The 13307-nt window shown below is 37.8% G+C and overlaps 2 protein-coding genes across 2 annotated transcripts; both read right to left on the bottom strand.

Moving 5' to 3' along the window:
* Positions 1 to 3255: 3255 nt before the first annotated feature.
* LOC138316093 (tripartite motif-containing protein 3-like) lies at positions 3256 to 7819 on the bottom strand. Its single transcript, XM_069257588.1, has one exon. The coding sequence runs from the start codon at positions 7419 to 7421 to the stop codon at positions 5274 to 5276; it is 2148 nt and encodes a 715-aa protein (XP_069113689.1). The 5' UTR covers positions 7422 to 7819; the 3' UTR covers positions 3256 to 5273.
* Positions 7820 to 8616: 797 nt separating this feature from the next.
* Positions 8617 to 11096, bottom strand: LOC138316092 (E3 ubiquitin-protein ligase TRIM56-like). The gene has a single exon (XM_069257587.1). The coding sequence runs from the start codon at positions 10755 to 10757 to the stop codon at positions 9519 to 9521; it is 1239 nt and encodes a 412-aa protein (XP_069113688.1). The 5' UTR covers positions 10758 to 11096; the 3' UTR covers positions 8617 to 9518.
* Between the last annotated feature and the right edge of the window lie 2211 nt (positions 11097 to 13307).

Here is a 13307-nt window from a genome sequence, read left to right as displayed (position 1 = left end):
AGTGAATGGTGTAATATTTAGGAGCACCATATTGGCGAAACATATCTGTACAAAGTCATTAGACGTGCGCTCTGACCTACATGTATATTTATACATGCATGTATACAATGTCTTTATTTACGATTTAAACAATTCCTTTATCAGTACACGACATTAACTAGTTGTTATACATACATGTATGCTAACGTATTGAAAATAACACATTATCTGTACTGTACACTATAAAATCAACCCCGGTTAGGCGTATAATCGTTAAAATAGTTAGATAGATTCTTGATATTCCAGAAAATATAATGTAGTTAGACTGGTTCGGTATTTATTAGACCGGTTCGAGAAAAGGTGAAACGCAAACGAAAAGTAAGTGTTAAATAAAAAATGAATCCTTTCCAAACATTTCATTCGATACAAAAGTAATTATTTCCATTGATTCCAATTCAGTTCCTTGTATCGGCATGTCAGTAGGAGGGAGACGCTGACATCAGTTTTATATTTTGTTAAGGGCGTCTAAATGAAGTAAGTTAGAAGTATGATTAATGTGTATTACAACTGGGAAATAGTTGGATCCAACTACATCTCAGTTCAGGTAAGTTCTTTTTTTACGTTGAACCATTGGTGCAAATATACACAGTAATATGCATCTAAGAACAATAAATGTGAAACTGATGTCGCTTATTTTGAGGTTGTGGTTTTAAACCCGCTGCCTTCATTTCATCAATTACGTTCAGTATTTGCGTCAATATTTCATTTTGAAAACATTTATCATTGTCTTTGGAAACTCACTGTAAAATTATCACAGTATTATAGCAGCATACATTGTACTGTGAATGTCTGTGTAAGCTCACGAATATCAAATTGTATGGAATTATGTCAATATATTGGAATGCTTTTTATGATCATATAACCCATGTTCTTTTATTCGTGACGAGCACTGGTGTTTTTTTTTTTTTTTTTTGTGTGAATAATTTTGGATTAGAATCCATGTCGTCGACTCGCTTCATAATTTATCAGATTTTGTGTAATACCTTGTTGGGTAAAGAATTTATTAACCTTTGATTTTCCAGTAGAGATTTAAACTAGTTGAGATTAGAAAATAGAGCTATACTTTGATACTGGTGTCATCAATGTCCGTGTATTGTTATCATTATTCATGTGTGGTTTTTAAGTCCAAATACCTCAAACTAAATGTTTAACATGTACTTAAATTCCTTGTTTTTCATTTTATAGGTGAGTTTTTATTATTAAAAATGCATCGGTTTATGTCCATTTACGATATAATTTGCAGGTACCATCTGCATATAAAGATCAAATAAATATAAATGTTTATACATTACTTTTATAAAATCCAACCTTGATAAACAAATTCTAGCACTATCCGTTATATATACAAGTAAGCAACATATGGTAGGTACTTTACAATATGAGCGATTGCCTACATTTACCTAGACAAGTCAACGAATTTCGTCGTAGCAGCAAAAGTTATTGCTTGCTTTAATTACAAACTGACAACTGATCAAGTTACTTTTGTTCAACTGCATCAGATTTGGAAAATATCACTTCTTCTTTTGTGATCATGAACGGTAAACGATTATAATCTAAAAAAAACATCTTCTGTATAATAAACAATATATTATCTGGATGTAGGTCGATGATTGTTTAACCTATCGTTGGTGACCCAAGGTTGATTGCACTATGCTACATTAAACTTATCAATATCAAGTGATGAGTGTTACATAGTGCAATGCAATAACTCACGGAAAGACACATTTTCCTCGTCCAATATAAATATACATTGACAATATTCGTTGATAACATTTTATTGGGTGACATATGAAGATTGTTTGCCCCAGAAAATCATATTGTTATTTTGCTTAAACTAGTAATATTTTGCATGTACATGTATATCATATCTTGGAGCACAAATAAATAAGTTGATATAAAGTGTGTATACAGCATGATTAATTATGGCATATTTGAATAGATATTTATTTTTATGACCATATATTTATTTTTTGAACATATATTTACCTTTTTGAATATGTAATTTGTGTTATTGAACAAATGTTTATTTTTTAGAACAAAAGTATTGCGACGTTTCACATGCCATATCTAATCTTAGATATTACTGTAAACTCATAGAGTGTTGTGTAGCCTGTATTTGACCAAAAAAAATGCGCAAAATGTACAAATGATGACAAAATATGCGAGAAAATATACATTTTATTGAAAAAAGGTCCAGCAGGTACAGAAGATATTTGTGTGGCTCAATATGTTTACTAGTGTTATTGGTAACACCAGCGTTTGTTTGACCGAATTTGACTTAAAAACAGCATGAGTTGAAGGGTTTAACGTTCCGTCACGAATAATTCGTTTACGGGTACGAGTACAAAACAACAGCATATGCATCGAGTCCTTTTAAACCTTGGTATGGGGTGGATGTAAATTATTTCACGCCAATATGACATATATGGAGTCATTACAATTGATACCAGAGCATCTATGCAATGCCATTATATCTCTTGAGTGATAACTTTTTAATAGAAGAAAATACTAATTGTGTGCATCTGGATCATTTTCCATCAATCTGCATGTTTTGATCCAAATACGGTTTTTTTTTCAAAACCAGTCATCAGTCAGTGCACCTCAAACTATATAAAACGAGCATTGTTTTATTATCAAAATGCTTTTCTATATGGCATTTTCATACAAGTTACAACCGCCATATGCGTCATAACCGTCAATAAGACTTAGTTTGTACGCTTTGGTAAAGTCAACCCGATCTAACAAACGTTGGTAGTACCTTCTATAAACACTAGTTAATATGATGACATGGCTGTTTTGGTTTGGTGACAGAAATATGTTCCGAACCTTGTGGATTTCCATCTGAAATGTATACAGATATTGTTTGCATATTTTGTTAAAGAGACAATTCATTCGGGCTAATTCTTTTACTATGATTATGATTTATTTGTTTAACGTCCTATTAACAGCCAGGGTCATTTAAGGACGTGCCAGGTTTGTTGGTGGAGGAAAGCCGGAGAACCCGGAGAAAAACCACCGACCAGCGGTCAGTACCTGGCAACTTCCCCACATGGGATTCGAACTCGCGATCCAGAGGTGGAGGGCTTGTGGTTATATGTCGGGACATCTTAACCACTTGGCCACCGCGGCCTAATTCTTTTACATAACGAAGAAGCAAAATATGGCATAAATGTATTGTTCTATATTTCTTATGAAACATATAACATAAAATATTGAGAAATTCCACGTCATTGTTTAGTATTTTAATTGATACCGTTGTATTTACAAATCGTTGATCAATACGATTAAGCGGGTACAAAATGTGCGCTGTACCCATATCCGAACCAAAGTCATTCACGTTACAGCCGTGCTACCCCAACTGAGAACGATGCGTACATATATATAAACCCCTACCGCTCTGCCGCTGACCCGAGTACTGTCGCCAATCCACAGGTAAATCGCGGGCGCTCTGGCTACATCTGTACCAAACATAATCGTAAATGTTACAAATACCGTAAAATCTTGTGTTACTTACACACCAGTGTACTTTGCACATGTATTTTTTCTTATCGCTTCAAATGCTGAAAAAATCTACTATCTTCGGTATATTTTGCAATTTTTGGGAAAACGATGTCCGGTGAACCACAAATTCAATGTTATAAAGGTGGTAATTTCATTGCAAAACATTCACAATAAATGCTTGACAACTTGCACAAAAAGTGTTGTATTTAGAAGAAATAACATAATATAATTACACTGTGTTTGTTTTCTTTTATTGGCCACCGTAACTGAAACAGTGAAATATATATATCTTGCAGAACATGTCAAAAACATTGGCAGTCCGCCGTGCTCGATCCGTACACGTCAATGTCTGGATATATTACACATGAATAGTTATCAGAACTATTTGAAAATATTATAATCTAGTTACTTTAAAATTGCCACAATAAGTTATAAGTGTGTTTGAGATCATCAACAAACTTTAAAGAGCAATCCGATAGCATTTACGTTGGCTTGCAATAATCACATTGTGAGTAAACTCACTACCTGTACGGCACCAGATCCAAGCTGATGGCTAATTATATATTACAGTACGGTTAAAATGCCACTAACCTTGTAGCTTGTCAGTTTTGCTGTAATAATATTACAAACCACTTATTGAAAATCCTAAATATAGGACAGTTTAGGACTCATCTTATAAATCCCACGTGTGTTTTGACTTTTTGCACACGGCCTGCAGCCAGGACATGTTATGGCGGTTCCCTACGTAATGAGCATCGCTAGATCTATAAGGAGTTTCATATGCAATTTTACTAGAAATATGAAGATTTGTTAAAATATCTAAAATAAAGAAATACTAGTCAAGTGAATTTTTATGCAATTTGAAGAATATTTGTTTTGTTTTAAGTAGATACAGACGCATTGTTGATGATATATAGATCGGTTAAGCTAACTAGCCATTCAGTTTCGTTAAGCTGGATGAGAGGCCCGCGCGTAGCATCCAGTACCAATTTACCTGTGGATTTGGCGACAAGTACTCGAGTTTACAAATAACATGGCTACAGTACACTCATTCAATACATCGATACAAGTCAGCGGTAGAGCGGTAGGGGTTTATATACACGCATCGTTCTCAGCTGGGATAGCACGGCTGTAAAGAAATCAACTACATAACCACTGTGCAGGTGACAAAATGATTTTTAGGCAAGACAAATCACCTAATAAGGTAAACACACTACTGTCAGAGCGATTTGAGCAGTTCTAGACAAATGTAGCATTACTCTACGAGCAAGGGACAGGGTTCGGCATACAAGATGTTCGACCACAATGTGTAATGGCGGACAGCGAGCGGGTTTGAACATTTCACACGCATTTCACCACCATGGACTTTTCTGGCATGTCACAGTAAAATCGACTGATTTAATTTCCATTAGAACTGGGTTTTTTCCGATAAATGTACAAATTTTAATGTTCTCTTAGACTGAACTGTCCCTTTAAATGCAAGCTACACGGTAATTTACGACTCAGTTGTAATAACATGCATAAATACTTTTGATCAACGCTGTTCTGTTCAACTGCATACGAGAATTGATTTATAAGTATGCAAAATATCACTAGAATGAACAGGGGATAATATCTTAATGATGAATCGTCATGTCTCCATACAACCAGGGGGGGTAATACAAATATGTAGTCCTTTTGATATCCGAGGTAACACCAGAATATATTCCTAGCACCACTGGACTCCGTTAGCTTTATGCTGAAATAACATGTACCCATGGACTGTTCGGAGCAAAAAGACTGGAACCGAACTCGGTTATTGCTACTTGGCGTGATCGTGCACAGATAGCATAGGGAACTCGTATCCCATCTTTTGCGGCCAAGAAACTGTCGTCCACTAGCTCACCGTCTTCTGATAGCACGTGAACACAGCTATTGTCAAGACACACGTAGACTTGTCCAGCCCCGTCTACGGCCACACCCCACGGAGAGGCGGGAGTAGGATATGTCCATTGTACTTGTCCAGTCTGAGAAATACACACCACGTGTTTCTGTTCCCTATCACTGACCACGATAGTGCCGGTCGAGGTGATGGACAGGTATCTAGGCGTCCTAAACAGCTGCGATCTTTCTATACTTTTTTGTATTCTACCAACTCGGTCTATGATATCCACACAGCGACGTCCATCCGTACATGTCACAACAAAATAAATTCCGTTCAGCTGGCAGATAGCCTCATACGGTTTCTGTGTGGCGATCGTTTCCTTGACCCGTATATCTGGGTCAAGACTGATGACCACAACCTTTCGTTTGTCTGGCTGTGTGACTGCTATTTCCGTAGGGTCCGTCAGACTAGTGATGCCCAATGGACTTTCAATGTACAGAGTCTTATTTAGTGTTGGTGATCCAGCGATGCTACACTGACGAATCATATGATTGTAGGAATCTACCACCACTACTGAATATCCGACAAACGTTATGCCAGTCAGCTGCCACGTCATTGTGTCCTCTTGTAGGTTTTTCACGTTAATCGTCGACTTACTTTTCTGTGGACCTTTTCTCCTCCGGGGATTCATCTGACGTGGGGCATTGCGGGGAGTAACGGTCGGACGGACGATTGGAGTTTGTTGTGACACAGGGGCACCAGTCCGGTTTGCTGGTGCAATATTAAATGTTCCTTCTCTCCTGATTCTAGAGATCTGCCCTTGATTGGATCTAGTACTCTGTCCTTGACTATTTCTCGTGTTCTGGTCACGCCCAGCTCTGTTGCTGGATCTTGTGTTGGCTGTTGTCTGGTTAACTCGTGTATTTTGAACCTGTGAATGTGTCCTTGGGGCTCTTTTGATGTTTATTGAACCAACTGGCGGGGGGTTTCTAAGAAAGTTATTGAAAGCGGCATTTGTATGAAGTTCAATCTCGGAAGGTGAACTGTATTCTGAAATAGCCGTCATGGCAGCATCGTATTCATCGGCTTGCGATTCCACTCGAGATAAAGTGTTCAACAAATCTGGAGTAGAATTTGTCTGCATGACGTTATCAAATGTCAGGTTGGTCTCTTGAATTGCATCGAATAGCAATGATAACTGTGGGTTTCCTGTTGTATTAACGCTGGATTCGCGAATTTCCTGGCGGAGATTTTCAACACTTTGAAGACATATCTGGGTGAATCTTGACAGCTGTGTTTCCATTTCAGTAAGTCTTTGTAACACACGCGGTTTACTATTTTCTAGCACCATATCAACTGGTATTTCTCCTCTGCTGACCTGCTCTATTCGATCCATTTGGTTCTGAAAACGTTGACGTAGAGTATCGACGCGTGGCCGCAGTCTCTCTATTGCCTCATCAACCGCAATGCATTCACATCTTGGAGATCGATGGTTTCTAACCGCACAATGAGCGCAAACAAGCACGTTACAACCGAGACAAAAGAATTCTAATAGTCTATCCGCGTGTTCCACACAGGTTAGACCCTCAGAGAGATTTCTCGGGGGTGGAGGGGGGTCTTCATTGGCTGCCTGGGGATCCACATTAGAACCAGATGGGACTGGTCTGTTTAGTTGACGTCTCATTGAGGGAGCGGCAACACTGTGTCCGCCCGCTCGGACATCCTCGTGTAAATGAACAGCGTGAAGTAAACTGGCCAAGAAGGAATCTTCAGGGAACATACTTGCCCATTCCCGGGGTTGACGACTCTGGGTGGGACGTTGCACGGGTGAACGGTCTATGGGACACATGAACTGGCGATTATCCCGACCATTGACGGTCTGTTGTATGTGATCAGACAGACACTGTCTACAGAAGGTGTGTCCACATGGAAGCAGGCGGGGGTCAGTGTACCTACCCAGACATATACTACACATCAGATAGTCATTCTCCACGCCTGATATCACTCGCTGGGCCATCCTCTGGTTTACACTGACGTCTCTGTGACTATTCCATTCCAAAAGTCACTGTATATGACACCCTAGCAAACATATCGAACGGTCAAATGTCCATAGTTTACCCGAACGATTATTTTGAAATATTGAGAAGTAGGCCTGGTGTTCCTTATCGAATGTTTCCTACAATATTGGGTAGGTCTACCCTGGCTGGAATCGATGGTCACCGCCACTGTAGGGAACATATGGCGTCACATTCGGTCATTCAAAGAGCACTTGGTATCCAATCTGCCACACAACTACTAAATATGTACCCATTCCGGATTAATATTTAAGACGGTGCAGTAGACGGTGTATTATTCTTAGTCTGATTAAAACTTCATTTAACACGATATTTTCATAATGATATAAATATGTGTTGTGTTCCCTGGTTTTAAATGTTTAAGTGGTATATGTATCCGTCAGTGATTCGTGTACACATGTGTAACCATTCGGGATTACAGTCTTATCCAGTGTACAATCATATATCTGACAGAAATAATGACTCTAGATTAAATGTTTAAATCAACCTTATAAACGACTGAGCACAGACCAGTGTAAACAACACAATCAAAAACATTGGCGGGGCAATGTTTCATACTGGATTCCTGATACATATCGCCAGCAAGGTGGTGCTGTAATCTAGAGTTATATATGTGACTGAAGGTCAATATCACTCAAAATTTTAATTTCATATGTTACTCATTTCTATTCGTTAGATCTTTGAGGTTATTTTTCCAAAGACCGAACGAGTTGTACGTCAAGTATTATGACGTCATAAATACAGAACGTGTTCGCGGGGAATTTTAAAAGCGGCACAGTCATTGGCCAAACTGAATTATTGGATAAGATATCAATGCACCATCACTCAATTTGTTTAACTGTAAAAGTAAGTAAAATCACGGCAATTTATGCCTAATCAGTAACATTATTCTCAATATCTTTTGGGGTATTCGCGTCTATGTAGAATATCCTTCCGTTTTTTGTCTATGACTTCATAACCCAATTAGACATTGAGAATAGTGCTTAAATAAACCGTCCTCGATATTCCAGCTATCACTGCCGATATAACCCCCTCCTTATCGAGGATCGGGGCACGAGTTTGATGGTGAAGTTTCGGTGTAGTTCCAGGGGGGGAACATAGGTTTGGTACGCTCGGTAAAAAATGGACAAACGCACATTGGTATAAAATACTTTAATAATCTAAGAGTATCATGGAAATTGTTAAATATGAGTGGAATGAATAGCACCTTTTATATTCATGAATGATACAATAAGGTGTACGTCTTCTGTGGGTCAGTCTATCTATCGATATAATGTCAGATGTCAATGATACTGAGAAATACGAGAAATAAATTACTGAAGGGAGAGAAAAAGGAATCATACTATACTGAATTACTTCAATCCATTGAGTGTACCATCGTAAGGTACTGTAATCATGCACATCTTAATAGTAATCTTATTTTATCGCTTTTTGCATCAGGACTTTGGGGCTAATACATGTGCAAATTCGTCATAACTCTTAACCTATACAAATTCTAGTTTGGGCTAAGGTTGAAATAAGCACGTTTCAGTATCATTTACATATAAATAATGGCAACTAGCCAATAGAGTACCGTCACACTATATCAGGTTTCGAACATCATTGAGTCCTTTGCATAAGAATGGCTAGTAAAAAACAAAGGCAGTCTACTCTGGATTTAAGAGTCAACACGTTTTGTTTAGTGGTGTCATCACGAAGTATCCTCCCTTCATTTTGTATTTTCCAGTTACTATTTTACCAGTAATTCCTTTTTAATATTATCTTGGATACCGAGAGTAACTGAAGCATGTCCCTGTACCGTTCCAAGCATTCATAAGGTCCAATGTTTTATCAGCATTCCTATAAACTTTATCAACAGAAAGACATGACTCCAATGGAACTGAATCACAACTCGTATTTACGTATCGAAATTATGTTAAATTCAAGTCTGGCTTTGCAAGCAATTTTTTCACAAGTCTTCACTATGATGTCATCAATGCTTGAAATACACATCATATAGTAAATGGTCGTCTCTATGGTAACAAGGAATGAACGCTATCCTACTGAAGCCTGCATCCCTGACTACGTTGTGTTTGACTACCAGTGTCCTGTTTGACCCTTACTGATCCGACTGGAGGGGGGTTTCTTAGGAAGTTGCCGAATACAGTGTGTGCTACAAACTCAGCTTCAGATGGCGTGTTGGTCTGTGACGTCGATGAAATGGCAGTGTCGTAGTCGTCTGCTTGTTTTTCCATTCTTGATAACCAATTCAACAAATCTGGTCCAGAATTAGAACTTACTACATTTTCAAACGTTAGTTTTGTTTCCTGTATACTGTCAAAGAGGCGGGAGAGTTGTGTGTTTTCTGTCATCAAACCTCGACCCGCCTCTCTTGTCTGTTGACGTAGTTCTTCCACGCTCCCCAAACACGCCTCGGCGAATCTACTGAGATTATTTTCTATTTCGTCCAGTTTTTCCATTGCTCTGGTTCTGCTAACGTCAAGCGTGCCATCAGTTGGCGCCTCCCCTCTACTCAGTTGTTCTACCCGGGACATCTGCCCACGAAGCCTCCTCCTCAATGCTTCCATGCGTGGTCGAAGTCTCTGAGCAGCGTCTCCGATAGAGATACATTCGCATCTTTGACCTCTGTGGCCTCTGACAGCACAATAGGCACAAACAAGAGAGTTGCAACCAAGGCAGAAAAACTCGAGCTCTCTACCCGGATGCTCTACACACGTTAATCCTTCGGCTATATGACTTTGACCGTATGATGGTCCTGTGTCGAATGACGGTCCGGCGTGCTCTACAGGAAATGGGTTGTCGTAAGAAACGTTTGAATGAAATTGTCTCTCATTGGAAAAGTCTGAACGAAATGGTCTGTCGTTAAAGTTATTTGAACGATGACAGTGTCTGCCGTTAGAAACATTTGATTGACGAAACGGTCTATCGTTACCTGAGGATCGCACGTTTTTATGTGTTGGGGATGAGCTGTTATTTACCTGTCCGCTTTCGTGTTGGAGAACAGTAGTTAATAAGCTCGATAAAAATGTGTCCGAAGGGAAAAGACCTGCCCAATCCTTTGGTGCCCGGTTTGCCGGTCTCGATACCATGTTCCTGTCGATGGGACAGGTGAAGTGGCGGGAGTTTCTGTCGATAACTGTCTGCTGGATGTGTCCGGATAAACACTCCTTACAAAAAGTGTGTCCACACGGCAGCAGACGCGGGTCGTCATAGCGACCGAGACAGATGCTGCACATGAGGTAGTCATTCTCCACGTTCTGGATAACACGCTTTGCCATAATTAACTAACAGGTGACTAGCACCGTGTCACTAAGTACATTGTCATCAATAATTCTTCACGCCTTGTCTTGTGTACGATTTGTGTAAAATATCCACATATTGTTCCGGAAGGTAATTGGTCTCAGCAAATATTCACGTCCGCTGCAAATACACATGTGGGACACGTTGTACACTACTCCAGGGTTCAGACCGAACGTGTTTCTTAATGTGATTTTGAATCTGGTATTTGTTCCGGATGATTTGGTAATCGCACGTATTACTGTATATGTGCCCTTGCCGTACAGTGTGGACGGTGTATACGATATTGGTAGGGCTAGCTGATAAAGGACAAACATATATATTGATTTACAGTATACCGCAAACTAGTGCTGAGTGTTATCAAATGTTCACAGAATTATCTCCGCAGTGTACATACATGGTTTTCATATCGTATAAAATTGTGATGACCAAACTGAGTCTCTGGAATATTCACATCATAAATACAAAATGTCTTCAAAGTTTAATAGAAAAAAACTTCTGTAAATCCGTATTTTGATCATACTCAATACTCTAGGGGTTACTATCACTAATGTTATATTCACCTGTGGACTATTTCATAGGCAAACTGTAGGCAAAATATAAAGTCACATGTACATCTCTGTAATCTTCAAATGAAGTATCTGCAGGCCTGTGATTGGTCAGTTTTTTTCACCTGTGGTGCTGTGTGGTGTATTTTACTATGACATAGTCCATGGGTGGGTATTACGCCAGTGATAGTAACCCCTGGAATATCAAGGATATAGGTTGATATTCTATTAAGCATCAGCACATGCATCGACTAAATTTATCATTGACTGTGTGTTAACAGTTAACATAGCTGTCTTCACGCCGTTGACGACAACCATCTGTCAGAAATCGTCCGTCCGTCTTCCAGAGCTACAAGCTTTAGGTTGCCTAGATCAATTTTTATCTAGGCTGTCACGTCCATCTACTTGTGCTGTCATCAGTCTTAATATGATTTTTTGACAGTTGTTTCTATCATCTAAAATGTCATATGCGTATGGGTGATTTCTCTATGAAAACAGGAATCATCCGTCAGTTTTAAGCTCGTGAGTAAATATCCATTCATCTACACGTTTACAGCATTCTCTGCCAGTTAGAAGTCTTCAACAACTATACTGGTATTCTGTATCTGTCGGGAAATAATTAATATCATTTAGGTAAAGCATGCCATACATAGTACAGTATAAAAATATATCACCGATTCATAAATTTAGCTTTATTTCTTTTTTTTTTGTAGCAAATGTTTGTTACAACGTCATTCGTTTAACTTTTAAAGTCTTTACAGTATTTATTTATTACAAATTTGATAAACATCGTCAAACTTTGGTTGATATTTTTCTATGGTAAACCTGAACAATATTTCAGTTAAAAATTGATTGTATCATATATTTATATTTTAATATGTATGGTGTCCATGTATAATTATAATCCTTACTTTAAGAAATAGTGAAAGTTTCCAAATTCCAAATCATCGACTATCTACTACAACAAAAAATTTCTTTCCCACTACTTTAAGAAGCTGGAACAACTTAGATGTCATGTTAAATCCCTACCTTTTCTTCCTTTAAACTAGCTCTTTCTCAACCTATTTCTACTAGTCTACCATATTATTTTAATTATGGAGAAAGAAAATTTAATCTTATAAATACTAAATTAAGACATTAGTGTAGTTCTCTAAAAGATGACCTTTTACGTGTAAATTTGGCACCAAATTCTATTTGTATAAATTGTGGCTACACTTGTGAAAATGCAAATCATTTCTTTTTTGAATGTCAAAATTATGTTGCTGCCCGTACAGATATGCTCAATGTTTTAAATGATCTAAAGATACAAGTAAATTTAAATGTATTACGTTACGGAAATGAAAACTTGGCTTTGGAAGTAAACTGTCATGTAATTGAACTTGTGCAATCATTTATAAAGTCCAGCAGAAGATTTTGAATATTACATAATATTATGATAAATACTGTAGTATATCTTTTTATTATATACTTTGATCAATTCAATTGTTGTTTATATCTATTATATGTATCATCACCTGGATTTAAAAGATCACTGCATGAACACAGGGATCTGAGAATTAGTTACAGTTTGTATAATTATGGACCCACCATTTTTATGCGTTTTACTCTACATAGTACTTAATACGTATATACTAGTAATATGTTAACTATGATTTTTACAGATTTTTTATCTAGACCCCCTAAAACACCTAAAATTGGGTCCTAGGACACCCTGGTGGGTCCATAATTTTATAAACTGTAACTATATCCTGTGTGCATGAATAGACAACAGGTGGTTTATGTAATTGTTTATGTAAACTAGCTATATGTAGTATAGATTGGATTTATTTAATACATGTAAGTCGCAGAGACATATATTGATAATTTGTGTTACTTATTTGTCTCTGTATTTCTTTCCTTTTAAAACCCTAATTGATTAGTAGTAATTTTATCCAGATACCAGCTGATTCTGTAGACCACGTGGCTCTGTTTAGATGTACTTTG

Source organism: Argopecten irradians, chromosome 2 (assembly GCF_041381155.1).
Source record: "Argopecten irradians isolate NY chromosome 2, Ai_NY, whole genome shotgun sequence".
Classification (NCBI taxonomy): Eukaryota; Metazoa; Mollusca; class Bivalvia; order Pectinida; family Pectinidae; genus Argopecten; species Argopecten irradians.
Note: the sequence above shows the minus strand (reverse complement) of the source record. Positions and strands in the feature narration are given on the sequence as shown.